Source organism: Mya arenaria, chromosome 2 (genome assembly GCF_026914265.1).
Source record: "Mya arenaria isolate MELC-2E11 chromosome 2, ASM2691426v1".
NCBI lineage: Eukaryota > Metazoa > Mollusca > Bivalvia > Myida > Myidae > Mya > Mya arenaria.
The window spans coordinates 28,293,192-28,311,898 of record NC_069123.1 but is presented as its reverse complement, the minus strand read 5'-3'; the positions used below and the strand labels follow the sequence as shown (position 1 = coordinate 28,311,898).

General features: G+C 35.8%; 2 protein-coding genes across 2 annotated transcripts in view; one reads left to right on the top strand and one right to left on the bottom strand.

Moving 5' to 3' along the window:
* Window positions 1-18,707, top strand: part of LOC128220530 (DNA topoisomerase 3-alpha-like) — a 43,013-nt gene that overhangs the window by 14,833 nt on the left and 9,473 nt on the right. The window contains exons 13-24 of the mRNA XM_052928966.1: window positions 1,047-1,157; window positions 2,739-2,813; window positions 4,177-4,227; window positions 4,479-4,557; window positions 9,309-9,422; window positions 10,445-10,514; window positions 10,882-10,910; window positions 11,586-11,644; window positions 11,989-12,058; window positions 14,519-14,606; window positions 17,007-17,106; window positions 17,908-17,978. Of these exons, the coding sequence (XP_052784926.1) occupies window positions 1,047-1,157; window positions 2,739-2,813; window positions 4,177-4,227; window positions 4,479-4,557; window positions 9,309-9,422; window positions 10,445-10,514; window positions 10,882-10,910; window positions 11,586-11,644; window positions 11,989-12,058; window positions 14,519-14,606; window positions 17,007-17,106; window positions 17,908-17,978 (917 nt within the window). The remainder of the gene's footprint in view (window positions 1-1,046; window positions 1,158-2,738; window positions 2,814-4,176; window positions 4,228-4,478; window positions 4,558-9,308; window positions 9,423-10,444; window positions 10,515-10,881; window positions 10,911-11,585; window positions 11,645-11,988; window positions 12,059-14,518; window positions 14,607-17,006; window positions 17,107-17,907; window positions 17,979-18,707) is intronic.
* On the bottom strand, window positions 5,780-8,385 carry LOC128220540 (transcription intermediary factor 1-alpha-like). The gene is made up of 2 exons (XM_052928976.1): window positions 7,952-8,385; window positions 5,780-5,934 (listed from the first exon to the last, which is right to left on the bottom strand). Exons 1-2 carry the CDS (start codon window positions 8,287-8,289, stop codon window positions 5,925-5,927), a joined length of 348 nt encoding a protein of 115 aa, XP_052784936.1. The 5' UTR covers window positions 8,290-8,385; the 3' UTR covers window positions 5,780-5,924.

The window sequence follows — 18,707 nt, the reverse complement described above, 5'->3', positions numbered from 1 at the left end:
TTTTAGCCAGGTCTGCATGAGCGAATTCTATTTTTAGCCAAGTTTACATCTATATGTAAATTCAAGTCTAGAGTTAAGGGAGACAATTTGCAAGTCTAGGATTTTGAGAGACAATTTGCTTTTTGCTTCTGCAGTTGATTTTGTGAATTACTCTGCCTTGTTCTTGTTGAAAGCCCAAAGGCCATTTTTTAGCTTTAAGTTCTGTAGTTTGCGCATTGATCTTAACAAAATTGGTTGTGAATGTTTAAGGTATGCACCTGGTGTAATTACTGGCCACACCCAGGGTTCACAGGTTTGGTAAACATAAATCTGGAAAGGTTTGAAAATCTTTTTGTGTGTTCGTGCATCCATCTCAGCACAATTGATTGCGAATTTTTGTTCAAATTGATCAATGTTGTCCTAGGATGCCCTTGACTTTGACCTTTTGACCAACTTTTTTTAACTTTTAAAACTACAGAAATTTTTACTATGAGTACAGTTTTGAAAGCATTTTTTTTTTTTGTCAGATGACTTTTACTTGGCACATATTAAAATAGTTCATGCAACTAATCTGCTTACAATACTTTCTGGGCTCAGATGTTGAACGTGCTACGTTTTCAGGTAACCCAAACACAAAACATAAACTATATGTCTGTTGCCTTTTACCCATTACACATGCTCTGGATTGATATGACCACAAAAGTCATGCCAGTAGAGCATAGGCCCTTTTGGGCCTCTTGTTTATATGGAATTATGATGTGTTGCCGGAGATAAATGAGTAAATACAATGCATCTGTAATAGCATTTTATTACAACTGTTTTGATTGGTTCTTGGTTTGCAATAAGGCACAATCAAAATCATTAGCACTTGATTTGCTTCGGCTTCTGTGTCAAAATGTTCACTCAGGCAAATATCTTTTCAGACATGCTAAAACTTCCAAGGTGCCTGGCACAAATTTTACAATTACGGAAAGACTGTTAAATTACGGAAAGACTGTTATTTTGATTTTTTTATACTTGAGATTAGATTAGTATCTTGGTGAAACAGTATCTCTTTTTGTTCACAGGGTGATGAGAAGCGTGTTTATGAGTTTGTTGTCCGTCACTTTCTGGCCTGTTGTTCCCAGGATGCCCAAGGTTTTGAGACCACGGTCGAGATTGACGTGGCAGAGGAAAGGGTAGGTGGGATGGGAATCGGATGTTAGATTGTACACAGCAATGACCAAAGTTATAAATTAAGATTTCAAGCTCTTAAGTCAGGACTTTATACTCTCATTTTGGAGGTCATGAAAATGCAAACACATCTGTACAATTCATTGACATTAGAAATTTTCAATGTGTTCTTACACTATTTTCTAGGCTCTAAGTTTGTTTTTAAATAAACCAAAAAACAAAGGTATTATGATAACCTTGGCAATGTTGTTGTAGGCATGCAAAATATTCAACCTTAGCTCTAACTAGGAAAAAGTTGAAGATATTCAAAGGAAATTTGGTAGACCACAACTTGCCACAGCCAAATGCTCATGTTCTGAAAACTATAGCTTTATTAGCTCGACTATTCGAGGAATAAGGAGAGCTAGACTACTCACCCAAGCGTCGGCGTCGGCGTCACCCCTTGGTTAAGGTTTTGCATGTAAGCACCTTTAAATCATTATCTCAGTAAATACATCAGTTATTGCATTGAAACTTTGGATAGGTATTCCCAACTATCTTACATACTAAATTAATAAATTTAGATTTTGTGTGCAAGCACACATAGGTAAATATCTCAGCAACTACTTGAGGTATTGCATTGAGACTTAGTACAATGGTACTCAACCATCCAACCTACTTAATTAACCAAGTTAGATAACTCTAGTTTGCATTTAATGCACATAATATGCCTTTATTATTTGACTAAGAAATTCTGGTTAAGGTTATGTGTGTAAGCACACATAGGTAAATATATCAGCAACTACTTAAGGTATTGCATTGAGACTTGATACAATGTTACTCAACCATCTAACCTACCTTATTTACCAAGTTAGATAACTCTAGTTTGTATTTAATGCAAATAATAGGCCTTTATTATTTGACTTAGAAATTCTGGTTAAGGTTTTCCATGTAACCACTTTTAAGTCAATACCTCAGCGAATACATCATGTATTGCATTGAAACTTTACACACAGGCTCCCAACCATTTAACCTTCTTATTTAATCAAGTAAGATAACTCTATCTTTCATAATATATAATTTTTGCCCCTTTATTATGCGACTTAAAAATTCTGGTTAAGGTCTTGCATGTTAGCACACATGGATAATATCTCAGCAACTACTTGAGGTATTGCATTGAGACTTTATACAATGGTATTCAACCACCCAACCTAATTGAATAACAAAGTTAGATAGCTGTATTTTGCAAATAATGGCCCTTTATTATTACACTTAAAAATTCTGGTTAAAATTTTGCATGTAACCACAATTATGCTAATATCTCTGCACATCATGTATTGCATTGAAATCTAATCTAACAGTGATCCATGCATGTTTCGCCAAAACTTTTCAATCCTTACATTGAAAAGCGGCGGAATAGTCGAGCGCGCTGTCTCTGTGACAGCTCTTGTTTTTTGTAGAGATATGCCCATTTTTTCGACTGAGGGTTGTTGCTTTCTGAGCAGCATTCTTGTTGATTTATAACTATTATCTTTTTATTCATGGAAGAAATTTCAACATGATATTCAATTTTAGTATGCATGTATATTCTTCTTTCTCTATTCCAGTTCACTGCCCAGGGTTTAATGATCACAGCTAGAAATTACCTTGAAGTGTACACATATGAGAAATGGAATGCCAAGGTAAACTAAATAAGGCACGTACCGTAAATGACTGTGTAAAGGACACACTTTTTGTGTCTAGAATTCCCAAGGGAAAAAATACTCCATCTTATCTATGGTACAGGGCTTCTTAGATTTTTTTCAAAGTCAATTTCAGAAACTTTTACCTTTGCCATAACTCAAAACAATTCAAGATATTCAAGTAAAACTTGTTGCCCTAGTCTAGCAAGGCCCATAATCCTGACCTTAATCATTGGAGTTTCTCCTTTTTTGGAATGAAAACCAAAAACATAAGAGCATAGGTATTTTATACAGCAGTGTTCTAGTTTCAAATGATATAAAAAATACAGTCAAAACTTGTTTTGTGAACTTTGTGGGGACCTAGGGAAAAAAGTCGAGATAAAGAACATTTGACTCATCTGAATTACAAAAAATATCAGTAATCCCAACAGATTTGAATTCGATTTGAGTCTGTTGTCCGACTTCTGTAATTGAATGGTCTTGTTACATATAACCATCATAAAAACAGCAAACGTGTTATTTTAAAGAATAAAGTGAAAGAAAAATGAATTATTTGTGTCAAATTTATTTAATTTATGGATGACAAAAAAACAGATACATAACCACAATCACAAAGACTTGCACATTGTAAGAAAACAGTATAGAACATATGACAACAACTTTGATTAAGTAGCACATTCATGATTTGTGATAAAATACACAGCAATATAGCACATTTTATAAAAATAAATTCAAACACTATAATACATAGAATAAGATAAAGGATTCATTTTTTTCAAGATACAATTTAAACTGGTTTGAAAAGGCTGTTATGCCTGTTTGTTTTCTACATGCATTGTAGAGAAATAGTTATTTAATTTTCCCGTGATGTCATCGGCGTCCTTGTGGGTTTCAATAAATAGATTGAGCAATAATTGTATCTTTAATCAAAAACATAAACAAAAAACTTTGATTATTTACACTTCAATTATGACAGATAGTAATTTTTGACACGCACAGTAATTTAGCGACATGCCCCAAACTGTCAAAAAAAATTCGCACCTACAACTCGATCTACAGTTCGACATAAGGAACAAGGAAAATGTGTGAAATTCGACCACTGGGACTGAAATAGGAGGTCGACATAGCGAAAAAACAAGATATTGAAATCAACACAAGCAGATTTATTTTATATAGAATAAGAAGGAATAAATTTGGAACTGGAGAAAAAAGTTGAGATTTCCGACATTGACATAGCGAGTTTGGACTGTAGAAAGTTTCAGTCTATATACTGTTTGTTAATATATTTTTTAATAACTTTTCCAAATATACCTACACATTTTGATAACTTTCTACATATACGCATTTGGAATTTATTTTTCAGGAAATACCTGTATTTGACAAAGGCGATGAATTTGAGCCAACTTCTATTGAAGTAAGACTCATTGGTTATTAATAATATATTTTAAATCATATGACACAAGTCAGCACTTTTGAAACCATTGAGAAAAATATCAAAAAGCAAATAATTCAAAAAAAAGTACAAGAGATTTTACCACACTATTTGTATCACCTTGCCAACTAGCATGATTTGTCCTATGTTTTGAAAATTTGTCTCAAAATTGTTATGAAGAACTTGTTATGAAGTTAATTCTTATAGCTTGTATTCTTATAAATGTCACATAGATGAAGGACGGTGAGACGGCTCCTCCCCCTTTGTTGAGTGAGGCTGACCTCATCGCCTTGATGGATAAACATGGAATAGGTAATTGCAGCTATAATATCTTTATTTTAACCAGGGGCCTCTTTCAATTAACACTAAGGTTATATTGGTAATGACCAGTAGATGATACCTATTGATTTTGAGATCAGTAAGTCAAAGGTCAAGGTTATGGTGACCTTGAGGTGAAAAAACAGTTTCCACAATAACTGAAGATATTTTGGGTCCAGGACCTTCATATTTGGTTTGTAAGTTAGTCATTACTAGAACATGATCCCTATTGATTTTGTGATCACTAGGTCAAGTCGTGGTGACCTTCAGGTGATAAACAATTTGTTAGATGTGACCTTATGCTGAAAAATGTTTTCCACTCAATAGCTTAAGAATGCTTGCATTCAAAAAAATTGTACTTGGTATGCAAGTTGGTCATGACTAGTAGATGACCCTTATTGATTATGCGATCAGTAAAATGAAGTTGTATCTCTTACATCAATTTGCCACATTAATTCTTAACATTCATAGGATCACTCATCTTATGCAGTAGATGTTCACTATTTGATATGGAGAATAGGCCGAACTTTAATGTAGGTTTGTGTCCAGAATTACAAATTTCATGTCCATCATTGATTAATTCTCAGCTGCGACCACACATTGGGTGAGAAAAGCACTCAATCAAAAAAGCAATCTCTAGTTAGTCTTTGCTTTTATTGTATGAAAATATGAAAATTGATTTTCATGATAACAATGTGTATTGAAATCAGCTTTTACATAGAGGCTTTTCTCAGAAGGTGCTGGGGTGGGAACTACCCCCCCAATATTTTTTATCTGCTACATCAAAACATAACGTAACCACCAGACATGTAAGAATTATTGCCAGACCTGCGATGATGAACCTGGACTGTGCCCAGAGTTCGCATATTAGACAGCAGGTCAGTAATTCTAGTTGCAGCCTTAAAAGTGACATCAAGAACAGGTTTGGTGGACAGTTCCTTGAGCAGGTTATTGGCTTCTGTCATCTTCTCTTCACACTTTCTTAAGCCAATGTAGGAACATTGCTCATCTTCCTTGCCCCGGGCTTGCATGGTGTCTAGCAGTGTCTTGAGCTGGTCATGCATGTGTGTGCAGGAGTCAATGTCCGTCTGTAGTGTGTCATCAAGGTTAGCCAGAACACTATCCATTTGTTCTACTGTCGTCTTCTCGAGCTCATCTAGCAGCTGGTTCAGTGTTTTCCTCAGGTTGTTGATCTGTGTCAGCATGGATTGGCCAGATGTCTTCAAGGAGCTTTGGTCCTTTATTCTGACTTCTCTGACATGATTAAGGTTTGCTGTTACCTGGGCAACCTTAGATGGAAGTTGTTTGAAGTTAGCCATGTTGTGTATACCCCTAGCCAGGTCCGAGATATAGCTGATGTTTTAGCAATTCCTGTTGAAAAGAGAATTAGAATAGTTAATGAGTGACTGGATGACACTTCATTAGCTGTTAGGGAATGTGTTTACACATACTATCCTGACTTTGACATTTGAAAATAGAGCCCAATTTTTTTTTGATTTGGTAAGGGTTACATCCCTTTCAAAAACAGGTATGGTAGGTATGTTTTTTATTTATTTTTTTATTTGGCTTTATTTAAGAATGTTTTTGTCATCAATAGAGATTGGTGTTAAAGTTATCTTCTGTATTCAGGTTTAAAGGGTTTAAATTGCATAATTTTATTAAAACACACACTTAAAAAAAAAGAAATATATGTATACATTTTTATTTTCACCAACTATAAAAAAGATAAGGTCGGTGTTTTTATGCCCCCACAAAGTGGCGGCATATAGGGTTGCCCTTGTCCGTACGTCTGTCTGTCTGTCTGTCTGTCTGTACGTACGTCCCGAAGATTGTTTCCGATCTAATTCTTGAAAACCGTTTGTCCAATCCTCACCAAACTTTAAACACATGTTTGTGACCATAATATCTTGATCAAGTTTGATAGTCATGGAAATCGCTTTAGTCATTTAGGAGTTACGGCCCTTTTTTGCCAAAAATACTTCAAAAATATGTTTCCGATCTAATTCTTGAAAACCGTTTGTCCAATCCTCACCAAACTTTAAACACATGTTTGTGACCATAACATCTTGATCAAGTTCGATAGTCATGGAAATCGCTTTAGTCATTTAGGAGTTACGGCCCTTTTTTGCCAAAAATACTTCAAAAATATGTTTCCGATCTAATTCTTGAAAACCGTTTGTCCAATACTCACCAAACTTTAAACACATGTTTGTGACCATAATATCTTGATCAAGTTCGATAGTCATGGAAATCGCTTTAGTCATTTAGGAGTTACGGCCCTTTTTTGCCAAAAATACTTCAAAAATATATGTTTCCAATCTAATTCTTGAAAAGTATGTGTCCAATCCTCACCAAACTTTACATACATGATTGTGACCATAATATCTTGATCAAGTTCGATAGCCATGGAAATCGCTTTAATCATTTAGGAGTTAGGGCCCTTTATTTCCCAACAATACTTAAAAAATATCATCTCGATGTAAATGAGATGTGGATCCAACAAGTTTTTTCCTGCCTGAATGGCGCCATATAACCTATACAGTCTTGCGATGCCGTAAAACCCAACTCAACTCAACTTATCCTATATGTGCAGATTATCCTGAATAATCATTATGGCTTATTTTCTGTGACAAAAAATCAAAGTGGGGGCATCCGTGTCCTATGGACACATTTCTAGTTTTCTTAGGTTGGGAAGGGTAAGTTAACATGAACCAAATGTAATTTTTTTAGGGCTAGATAAACAAGTTAACCTAAATAGTTATCAACAGGCCATTTAATGCAGATGAATTTAGTGCATCTTAATTAGAATTGTTTGTTGACTCTGTGTTCTGCCTGGGTGCTTTCCAACTTAACGTTAGGCCACAACAAATAATGTTTCGTTTGACAGATAAACCAAACCATATAAAATGGTAAAATAAAAAAAATTATGCAACTTTGTGATTTTATCTTCTTTGTAAAGCCATGATGGATTTATGAATGAAAAACATGTTATAAAATGTCTAAGACAATTTCTGGAAGACTGAAACTATTTTATAAAATGAGTTCTCTCTTAGGGTTTTTTGCATTAGAATTAAGTTATGATTATTCAAGATTATCGTTCTTAATGATAAATATGTATTAACAACAAGAAAAATTGTATTTTTATTTCACCAGCTTGCTCCAATTTCTTTTTTCCAGAATTTGTTGAACAAAACATTGTATTGATGTATTGATGCAGTTCATATTGACCGCAAAATCATCATTGACCTTGTCTAACCCCTCGGTCAATATGACAGCGTATTTCACAGTAAATAAGTAAATAAATGAATAATATTAAATTACTTGTTACTAATATTCCTTGTTCAGAATGAAAACCATTCTGATCTGGATTATTGGGTGTATCACTAACCTGTGATTTAAAGTCTCACAGAGTTGGCAGCACATTTTAGCATGGTCCACACACAGAAGTTTAATGACCATTTTAGGGTGAAGGTCACATGAAATGAGGGTGTCACCTTGCCTTGCCCACTTGTCCACATCCTCACGGCCCAATACAACGTGCTGTTTGTGGATTTTGAAGTGAAATGTTAGGCACTTGTCACAGTAGTATTCCGAACAGTCCTCACAGAAATACTTGGCCTCAGTGTTTAGCTCATCTTCTTTACAAGGAGAGCAGACAAAGTCATGGATTAAATCTGATGCAATTACCACTGAGTCTTCGAAGGACTGAGTGAGCTTTGAAGCCATTTTAAACTAATACAGTAAATGAAGTATTCCTTGCAATGTTCAGACATATATCACAATTAGAAGCTTGAATTTTATATATTTGTCAAGATCTTAGATTTCTTTATCTCATTGACCTTCAATATAAAGATATCTAACTTGTTTTAGTCAACAATCGGTAAAATATTTTGTTATCATCAAAACTGAAATATAGCATATTGCAAGTTATCTAATAGCTGTGGTTAATCACATTGTGAGCCATTTAGTTGAAGTGAAGATAGCCATTTAGTTGAAATTTTAATGAACATATATAGCCAATTGTTGCTCTTTGTTAAAGTTAAAACTGTTGTTAACGTCATCGTTGTTAACTTGCAAATCTTTATTGCTCTAAAACTTTTATGCGCACATTTGTAATCTGCTATATTTCTTATCAGCTTCTTGAAAACTGTTTCAGCTGAACCTGTTAATTTTCAATGTATAAAAATATCATGAGAGTTCACCATAAAAGTTATGATGCTGTTAAGTTCTTAACAATCTAGCCATTGTTTGACATAAATGAAATTTATCTCATAGTGTTCAAATTAGGAATGAATTGCGGGGTTGATGTCATTTTTGCGGTATGAGCGCAGTTTGGGCGGTTAAGGTGTGTGGAGTCTGAAGGACTCTGAGCATACTTTGACTGCCTAATTGAGTTCATATCCCCGATAATGACATCCATCCCTCAATTTACTACTTATGTTTACACCAATAGTTCATATCAGATACCACCTTTTATTTGAAAGAATGGTGCAGAAAACATGGTATTTCTATCTTATGAGACAATAGTTGATCACTGTAAATCTTTTGGGACTCACCAATCATTTATTATTTCAGCTAAGAAATACACGGTTAAAATCTTGTTATCAGTAATTAATATTTTCCATGAATACATTATTTAGTAAGTAGTTAAAGGTTTATCACTTAAAATTTATGTTTGTTATACATGTGTATGTAGTGATTTTAAATAAGAGTGTAACTTTAATATAATTTATACGATATTTCAGGTACTGATGCCACCCATGCTGATCATATAGAAACCATCAAATCTCGTAACTATGTGGGTGTACGACCTGACGGCAGATTTGTGCCCGGGCAGCTAGGAATGGGGCTTGTGGAAGGTATGTCATTTGTTGTTGTCTCCGCTGTTTTTTTAAAACAAATGCATATCATACTTGTTTATACCCCCGCCTTATAAGAAGCATGACATACCTTTTTTTATTGCTTAAATCAAATGGATATGAAATTAATTTTAAGGATATGTGTGATTGTCACATGCTAACGCTAGAACATTGAAACGCTAGAGATGTAATTTTTCCGTTCTAAAGTTTTTAGATTGGAATGTATAAGGAAATTAATAAGTAGTCTCTTAAGCATTCACTATTGATGAACTGGCTTTCAAATTGTTTTACTGATGGCCAATTTTGTTTTAAAGTTTGTTTAAATTTCATGCAAAAGAGCCAATAATATTGAAAGAAAACGGTGACAGACTACAAAAATTGCTATGTGCATCATTTTGGTTGGAAATGATCTTGTGATCCTAAACTCCACACAGTGTTACTTCCCTTACAGTAATCACTACTACCATGCCAATCACATGACCATGGAATGATGTCACATGATACAAAGATTAAGATTGTAAATTATCTTTGATTTTTAAAAAAAATATATTAACCTCCACTTTGAAAAATTGAAATGTTATAAAATTATCCAAAAAAGAGAGAAGAAGAAGAAGATTTAAAAAAACGAATTTATATAGCTGAAGTCCAGCAATACTCGTACACATCAGCAGAGATCTATTCTGCTTGTCAGGGGAGATCACTGCGAAGGAGTTTGTTTTGATTCCTCACACTGCACGTTGACACAATATAATGTCACTGTAAGCTAGCTCAGTAGCGAGACAATATACAATATATTATCATTGTGTCACCTGCAAAAATGGATAAAGTTGTCTAGCTTCATTGTTGACAGCATAACACCTTTTTTTCCGACCAATAACTTTTCGACAACTTGGTGCAAACTTGGTGTGCGCATTAGTCATGCATAATGAGCCCTATTGATTTTGAGGTCAAAGGTAGGCTTCACATCTGATTCGCAGAATTCTGGTGTTTTATATATGGTTACAGAATCTATCTATCTTCAGGATATGATGCCATGGGTTTTGAGATGTCGAAACCTCATTTACGATCTGAGCTGGAAGCTGATCTAAAAAGGTTGGTGTTGATATATCTTAGTTCCATTGTAAAGACAGGACAGATCCGATATGAATAATGTTTAAAAAAAAATATTTACCTACTTCCTTTAATGGGGTCAAGGAAAAGATTCATTAAATTTTATATAAATATAAATAATAATGACATTAAAATGGATCTATAAGTACTGAATTCTTAAATAAGTGTATGGGACACTCCTCAGACTTTTATAAAACATTTTGAGACCAAAATAAAGAATGAGATTTATAGGTTGATGGCTCGATCAAGTATTTGTATACAATATATAAAAACTTCAGGTTCTTCCTTGTACATGACAGCAACATCACTAACTATGGAAGAAACCATTTAAATATGTATCTTGTTTCAGAATATGTGAAGGCACAAAGCAGCAGCAAGGTAACTTTGCAATTTAAAACATTGCCTAAAGATGTATGTACGGGGTTGTTCATGAAATTCGCCGAATATTAACATAAAAAGAACAAACAATGTTGAAAATGTTTTAAATTTCATACAAAAATAGTTAACTGCAATCTTCATTTATGATAGAAATATGTTGACGTATTTTATCAACCACTACATCTAGATTTCTGGTATTCATGGCAGCACATGATTATGTAATTTTCTCAGGTCAAATTTTGAAAACGTTATAATTTCTTCAGTATAATAACACCAATTCGACAGGATAATTTATCGCTTAAATATGTGACATAAAGGTCACGGCTCTTATGTCACAGCTTGACATTATTTTCTGAAAATGTAAAGACCTTAAGCAGTGACTAGTAAATATCTGTTTTTGTCAGAATCATGCTTTTTGGTTGGCACATGCTAAATATACAAACTTAAATATACACACTTTAAACTGGGAAACCATAATGTGCTATTTTTAAACGAGTGAACTTAACTGAGAAATCGACAAAATATTATTTTAATCGTGTAAAACGATGAATTATCAGCCTCATACTCATTCGTTATGACAATTCTAGGCTGGTTTTGATGATATACAGTATTTGCCGATTAGATATACTTTCTCTGGCTTTGTCATCTTCCAACTGTTCTTGTCTTTTACTTCAGCTGTGCTTCAAGAGCAAGTTAGAAAGTACAAAGAAGTGTTCATTGAAGCATGTAGACAGGTATGGCCAATTGTGTTTATAAAGAAGAAGTATTCATTGAGGCATCTTGCAACTTGTTTTAAGTGAGGAGATGCATGTATGCATGTTATCTGTAAAGTTGTTCACAAAACAAAATTCTTTACTTGCGATTTTGTTAATTCAATATTTGTATGAAAATTTGGTCTCCGGTTAGATTTCTGAAATATAACCTACTGGTGTCCTTATATCTATGAATTTATGTGATGAGTATAAATCCCAGGATCGTTTTTGATTTCGATAATTTGATTACTCTGATTTGGAATATACATGTACATGTTTCACTTTAGAAGACATTGAATGTTCTATGCACATACCCTGTGTTTCAGGCGGAGAAAATAGATGAGTCACTGTCAAATTTCCTGGGGGAGGAAGCGCAACCAGCCCCTGCTGACAGTGGTAACTTTGTTAACTTGTTATAGGATTCAGCTGTTGAATCGAATCTCTCAGATTATCTCTGCCTGTGTTTTGACACATGCTGTAAATTAAGTCACATTTCTTACTGTGTTAATTACACTGAGATTCTGTAAAAAAGCAATGCATTGAAAGTTAAATTTGAAAAATGTTCTTCCTGGTGATTTCCATGTGAATTAAGTCATGGATTGACATGTAATGCATTTTTTAAGACTCTCAGTGTACCTTATGAAGGCTGTGATGTTCTCAAACACTTAGTTTCAAAAATGATAATAACATGTAATTTGTGTCTTATCACAATGGATATGAAAAGCTTTTACTGTAATACTGTGATATTTTATGATTTGTTCAATCCAGTAGTAATAATAATTATGCCCCCCTTCAAAGAAGAGGGGTATATTGCTTTGCACAGGCATGTCGGTCGGTCGGTCCGTCGGTAGACCAAAGCTTGTCCGAGTGATAACTCAACAATTCCTGGACGTATGGTCATAAAACTTGACATGAAGGTTGGGCCTGACCAGTAGATGACCCCTATTGATTTTAGGGCTCATCCGGTCAAAGGTCAAGGTCACAGTGATCTTTAATGGTAAAATAATTTTAAAGCTTGTCTGAGTGATAACTCAACAATGCCTTGACCTATGGTCATCAAACTTGATATGGAAGTTGGGCCTGACCATTAGATGACCCCTATTGTTTTTGGGGGTCATCGGGCCAAAGGTCAAGGTCACAGTGACCTTGAATGGTAAAAGGATGTCCAAGTGATAACTCGACAATGCCTGCACCCTTGGCCCTCATTCTTGACTTGGAGGTTGGGCCTGACCAGTAGATGACCCCTATTGTTTTTGGGGCTCATCGGGTCAAAGATCAAGGTCATAGTGACATTGAATGGTAAAAGGTTGTCCGAGTGATAACTCAACAATACCTGCACCCATGGCCCTCATAATTGACTTGGACGTTGGGCCTGACCAGTAGATGAACCCTATTGTTTTTGGGGGTCATCGGGCCAAAGGTCAAGGTCACAGTGACCTTGAATGGTAAAAGGTTGTCCATGTGATAACTTGACAATGCCTACACCCATGGCCCTCAAACTTGACTTGGAGGTTGGGCCTGACCAGTAGATGACTCCTATTGTTTTTTGGGGTCATCGGGCCAAAGGTCAAGGTCACAGTGACCTTGAATGGTAAAAGGTTGTCCGTGTCATTACTCGACAATGCCTGCACCTATGGCCCTCAAACTTGACTTGGAGATTGGGCCTGACCATTAGATGACCCCTATTGGTTTGGGGGGTCATCGGGCCAAAGGTCAAGGTCACAGTGACCTTGAATGGTAAAAGGTTGTCTGAGTGATAACTCTACAATGCCTGCACCCACAGCCATCAAACTTGAATTGGAGGTTGGGCCTGACCAGTAGATGGCCCATATTGATTTTAGGGGTCATTGGGCCAAAGGTCAAGGTAACAGTGACTTTGAACGATAAAAGGTTGCCCGAGTGATAACTCAACAATGCCTGCGCCCATGGCCCTCAAACTTGACTTGGAGGTTGGGCCTGACCAGTAGATGACCCCTATTGATTTAAGGGGTCAGAGGTCAAGGTCACAGTGACCTTGAAAGCAAACTCGACAATTCCTGGACCTATGGTCATCAAACTTGACATGAAGGTTGGGCCTGACCATAATGACCCCTCTTGACTTTGGGGGTCATCAGGCCAAGGTCAAGGTCACAATAACCTTTAACGCAAAAAAAGTTAACAAATCTTCTCCCAGTGATATCTCAACAATGCCTGAATCTATGATCATCAAACTTGACATGTAAGTTGGGCCTGACCAGGAGATGACCCTTATTGAATTTAGAAGTCATTGGGTCAAAGGTCAGGTTCACAGTGACCTTGAATCCGAAAAAGTTTCAAGTGATAATTGGACAATGCCTGCACCCATGGCCCTCAAACTTGACTTGGAGTTGTGTCTGACCTGTAGATGACCCCTTATGATTTAAGGGGTCATTGGATCAAAGGTCAAGGTTACAGTGACCTTGAATGAAAAATGCTTGTCTATGTGATAACTTGTCAATGCCTGCACCCATGGCCCCTTAAACTTAACATTTAGATTTTTGGTGACCAGCTGATGACTACTATGGATTTTTAGGTCATAGAGTCAAAGGTCATGGTCATAACACACTCCATCGTCAAACTTTGAATGGTCATTATCTTAAAACTGCCTCAACGGCATACAATGTTAGCGACAAATCAGCTGTCATTTCGGTCCATGCATATTTCATTCAATTGTCCATATAATCCTGACAACATGGCGCTCAGGGGGGGCATAATGTTTGACAAACATCTCTTGTTCTTCTATTGTGTTTGCCAGTTTATTTTCCTGCAAAAAACACTTGGATGTATATGATTAATAAATGTTCGCAGCTATTTTCATGAGCCTTTTAAACTTTTCAGAGTTGAATCGATCATCCTCCAGCCCAGTGTTGAAGTGTCCGATGTGTGGCTCTGATATGCTGCTTAAGGCAAAGAAGGATGGAAAAGGGTGGGTAGGGTTGTTTTAAATGATGGTAGATAGTCTTATAGCAAGGTTATTCACCTTTTTTAGCAAATGGATTTAGCATTTTGAGGTTTTGTAGCATTGAATAGTAGCATTGTTTACCTACCCCACTCCTGAAAGTCTGCTGAATGATTAATGCTGTTGTGGGAACATGAAAAAACCCTCCAGTATGCAGTATCATTTGACAAAACCACTATATTTGAACAGCCAGACTGTGCTAAAATAAAATACCTATTGGAGTGGAAGCAATATGCGTGACAGTCCACAACTTTGCAATCGTGGCACAGTGATATCAAACTTCTAATCAGGTTGGAAAATCAGGTCTGACTGTTTGAATTAAGGCGGTATAACATGACCTTGTCATCAGTACAAAACTGTAATATAAACATGCTTTGTTTTAATTGTTGACAAGCACTGTTTTCAACACTTTTGCATTTATTATCCAATATTTACCAAACTTGGTCACAATGTCTTTTGGAATAATTTCTCGACTGAGTTTGAATAACAACCATATTACACTATCATCTCCAGAGATATGGCCATGAAACGATTTTTTTTTTTACCAAATTCCCTTTTTCCACTCTTTTACTTGAGCATTTCTTATCAGATATTAACCAAGCTTGGCTACAATTTTATGAGTGTTTTATATTGACTCAGTTTATTCAACAATCAGATCAAATTACTAACTCTGCAGTTATGGCCCTTAAATTGTCAAATTTTAACCAAATTCCCTTTCACCACTTTTTTTTTTTTTTACTTGAGTTTTTGTTATCCAATATTAATCCAGTGGGTTACAATGTTTAAAGGCATAATATCTCAAACAAGTTTGCTCGACATTCAAGTCACACTAATTATTCCGGAGTTATTGCCCTTAAATTGCCAAAATTACTCTCATTCTTAGACAGTTCTAAGCAAATAGGGTGACACTGGTAATGTGGATAAATAATGATTTGACAATACCGTAAATGACTGGTTATAAGACGATAGGGGGTATTAGACGCAGGGAAAAAAATATGTGCTAAATCGGGGAAAAAAACTTTTAATTTATGTTTTGGGTTAAAAGACGCATAGAAAAAATGTCAAATTGTCTGGCATTTTCGGCCACCATGTTTGTTGACAGTGACAAAAAAATTTTTTTTCGTGAAAATGGCGATGGTTATCTTTAAAACCATACAATGATAACACAAAGCAAAATTGGTTTCATTTTTATTCGTTTCATGTGATATAAAACATAACAGATTATTTAAAATAAACACATTCAATCAGCACATATTGCACAAAGAAACACACAAATTGTCATTCAATAATCCTTAAATCGCTTTCCTCAAAGCCCTCAAATTCCTCGTCATCGTCGTCACTCTCGAAGAAACGCTCCATTTCATCTTCCGTCATGTCTTTGGTCGTCTTGTCCGTGTAGTAACCGCCATTAATTCGTGCTTCTGTTTTCGCCACTTGCGTACGTTGACCTCATTCATCGTGTACTGGCGACCCGCTGCACGATTGCCGTGCTCTTCAGCATAGCTGATAACAGCTAGCTTTTCTCGTGCTGTGTACGATGTACGCACTTTCCCCATGTGGCGTTACGGGTTATTATACGCAGGCATTTTTTTGCATCGAAATCTGAGGAAAAAAAGGGCGTCTAATACCCAGTCATTTACGGTAATAGCCGCTCATGGCAGGCAATATATCCCATTCCGGAAATTGCAGAATTTAAATGGGATACACAAGTTTGAGGACCTTAGGCTCAGGAATACTGTGAATGTGATTCTAATTATCATCCTATAATAACTCCAGATTCTACATCAGTCATTTGCGATTCTAATTATCATCCTATAATCAGGCTTTCAAGCGGGCCCTTCTTTTCCTACTTTTCCCTACTTTTTTGTTAGGCTCCTACTTTTCCCTACTTTTTCTTGAAAAAGCCCTACTATCCCTATATTATTTTGTAAAAATAGTTCGAAAAATAATTAAAAAGTTTAAATTAAAGGCATTAATCTAAACCTTGATTTTAATAAAGAGTCATTTCTATTACTGTATTTTTGAAGGATTAGTTTGATACAGTAGGTCTCCAGTGCTGCAAGAGAGGTTCTATGATGGGAATGAGTGGTGCATGTTGACAAGTCAGACACCGGCATTTCAGGTTCATCTCCTCATCCTGTGAATAAATCCCTCTTGAAGAACTGGTTTCTAAGCAAAGATAACCACATGTACATCACAATTGATTAATAGGTTTAGTAGTCATTTATTTGCATCGAAAAAAGTAAGTTAAAAGTGCCCTTCTATTACTTTTTTTCACTCATAATATCCCTATTTTACCTTACTTTTTCTAAAAAATCCTACTTTTTTGTTATTGGTCACTTGAAAGCCTGTATAATGCAATTCCAGATTCTACATCGGCTGTATGGGATTCCCAGACTGTAAGAGTGCTGTGTGGCTGCCCGGGGGTGTCTTGGAGGCAGACGTTTCAAATGATACATGTCCGAAGGTGAAAACTTAAACCTTTAACAGAATTACCAATTTCAACATAATTTCACTGAAATGCTTCTTAGGTGACTCTGTATCAAATTCCTTCACCCCAAGCTGATCAGTAAAAAACATGATCGCCAGGGGGCTTCTTTTCACTATATATGTCTGTATGAAAAACATTGAAATTCTTCTCCTCAGAAATCCGCTGGACCGATTTAAAAATCATTTCAAGAAAATGATCCTTAGGTGACCCTCTTTCAATTTCCTTCACCCCATATTGACTCATAAAAAATCATTGCCTCCAATGGGCAGGGATACTTTTCATCAAATGTCTATATGGAAAATCTTCTCGTCAGAATCCACTGGCCCGATTTCAGAATAATTTCAGAAATATGGCCCTTTGTAACTTTTAAACAGATATATATTTTTCATGGTTTTATAGTACACCTTCTTTAAAAATAACAGGACATATTATAGTCTCTCCTGCGGCATCCATGGGAAGGCATCCAGTATGTTGACCGATCAATAAATTTAAAACCCTTTTTACCAATCAGGTGAGCGATATATAGGGTCATCTTGGCCCTCTTGTTTATCAAATGTTTTCAACGTTTTTTTACTGGACTGACAAGCAGTTATTTGTACAGTACCAGCTGTCCTATCAAGCATTTATTTCATCAGCACTTACTGGGCTAACAGACGTTATTTCTATCGCAGTGTTAGGGGTTGTAATTAGATTTTACCAGCAAAGGGCCTTTTAACCATAACATCTTGCTGTTTAAATACAATAACCAGTGTATTATGCAGTGTATATATATTTCAGTGTGGCCCAGACACCCATTTGGTGAATTTCAAGTTCAAAAGAGGTTCTGTTCCACCTACTGTCCCTTTGGAGTAAGTTCCATTTTTAGCTCACCTGTCACGTAGTGACAAGGTGAGCTTTTGTGATCACTCTTCGTCCGTCGTCCGTCCGTCCGTCCGTCCATTCACAATTGCTTGTGAACACAATAGAGGTCACAATTTTGACCTAATCTTTATGAAACTTGGTCAGACTGATCATCTCTATAAAATCTAGGTCAAGTTCGATATTAGGTCATCTGGGGTCAAAAACTAGGTCACTAGGTCAATTAGTAGAAAAACCTTGTGAACACAATAGAGGTCACAATTTTAGCCTAATCTCAATGCAACTTGGTCAGAATGGTCATCTCTATAAAATCTAGGTCAAGTTCGATATTGGGTCATCCGCGGTCAATAATTAGGTCACTAGGTCAATTAGTAGAAAAACCTTGTGAACACAATAGAGGTCACAATTTTAGCCTAATCTCAATGCAACTTGGTCAGAATGATCATCTCTATAAAATGTAGGTCAAGTTCGATATTGGGTCATCCGCGGTCAATAACTAGGTCACTAGGTCAATTAGTACAAAAACCTTGTGAACACAATAGAGGTCACAATTTTAGCCTAATCTCAATGCAACTTGGTCAGAATGATCATCTCTATAAAATCTAGGTCAAGTTCGATATTGGGTCATCCGCGGTCAATAACTAGGTCACTAGGTCAATTAGTACAAAAACCTTGTGAACACAATAGAGGTCACAATTTTAGGCTAATCTTAATGCAAC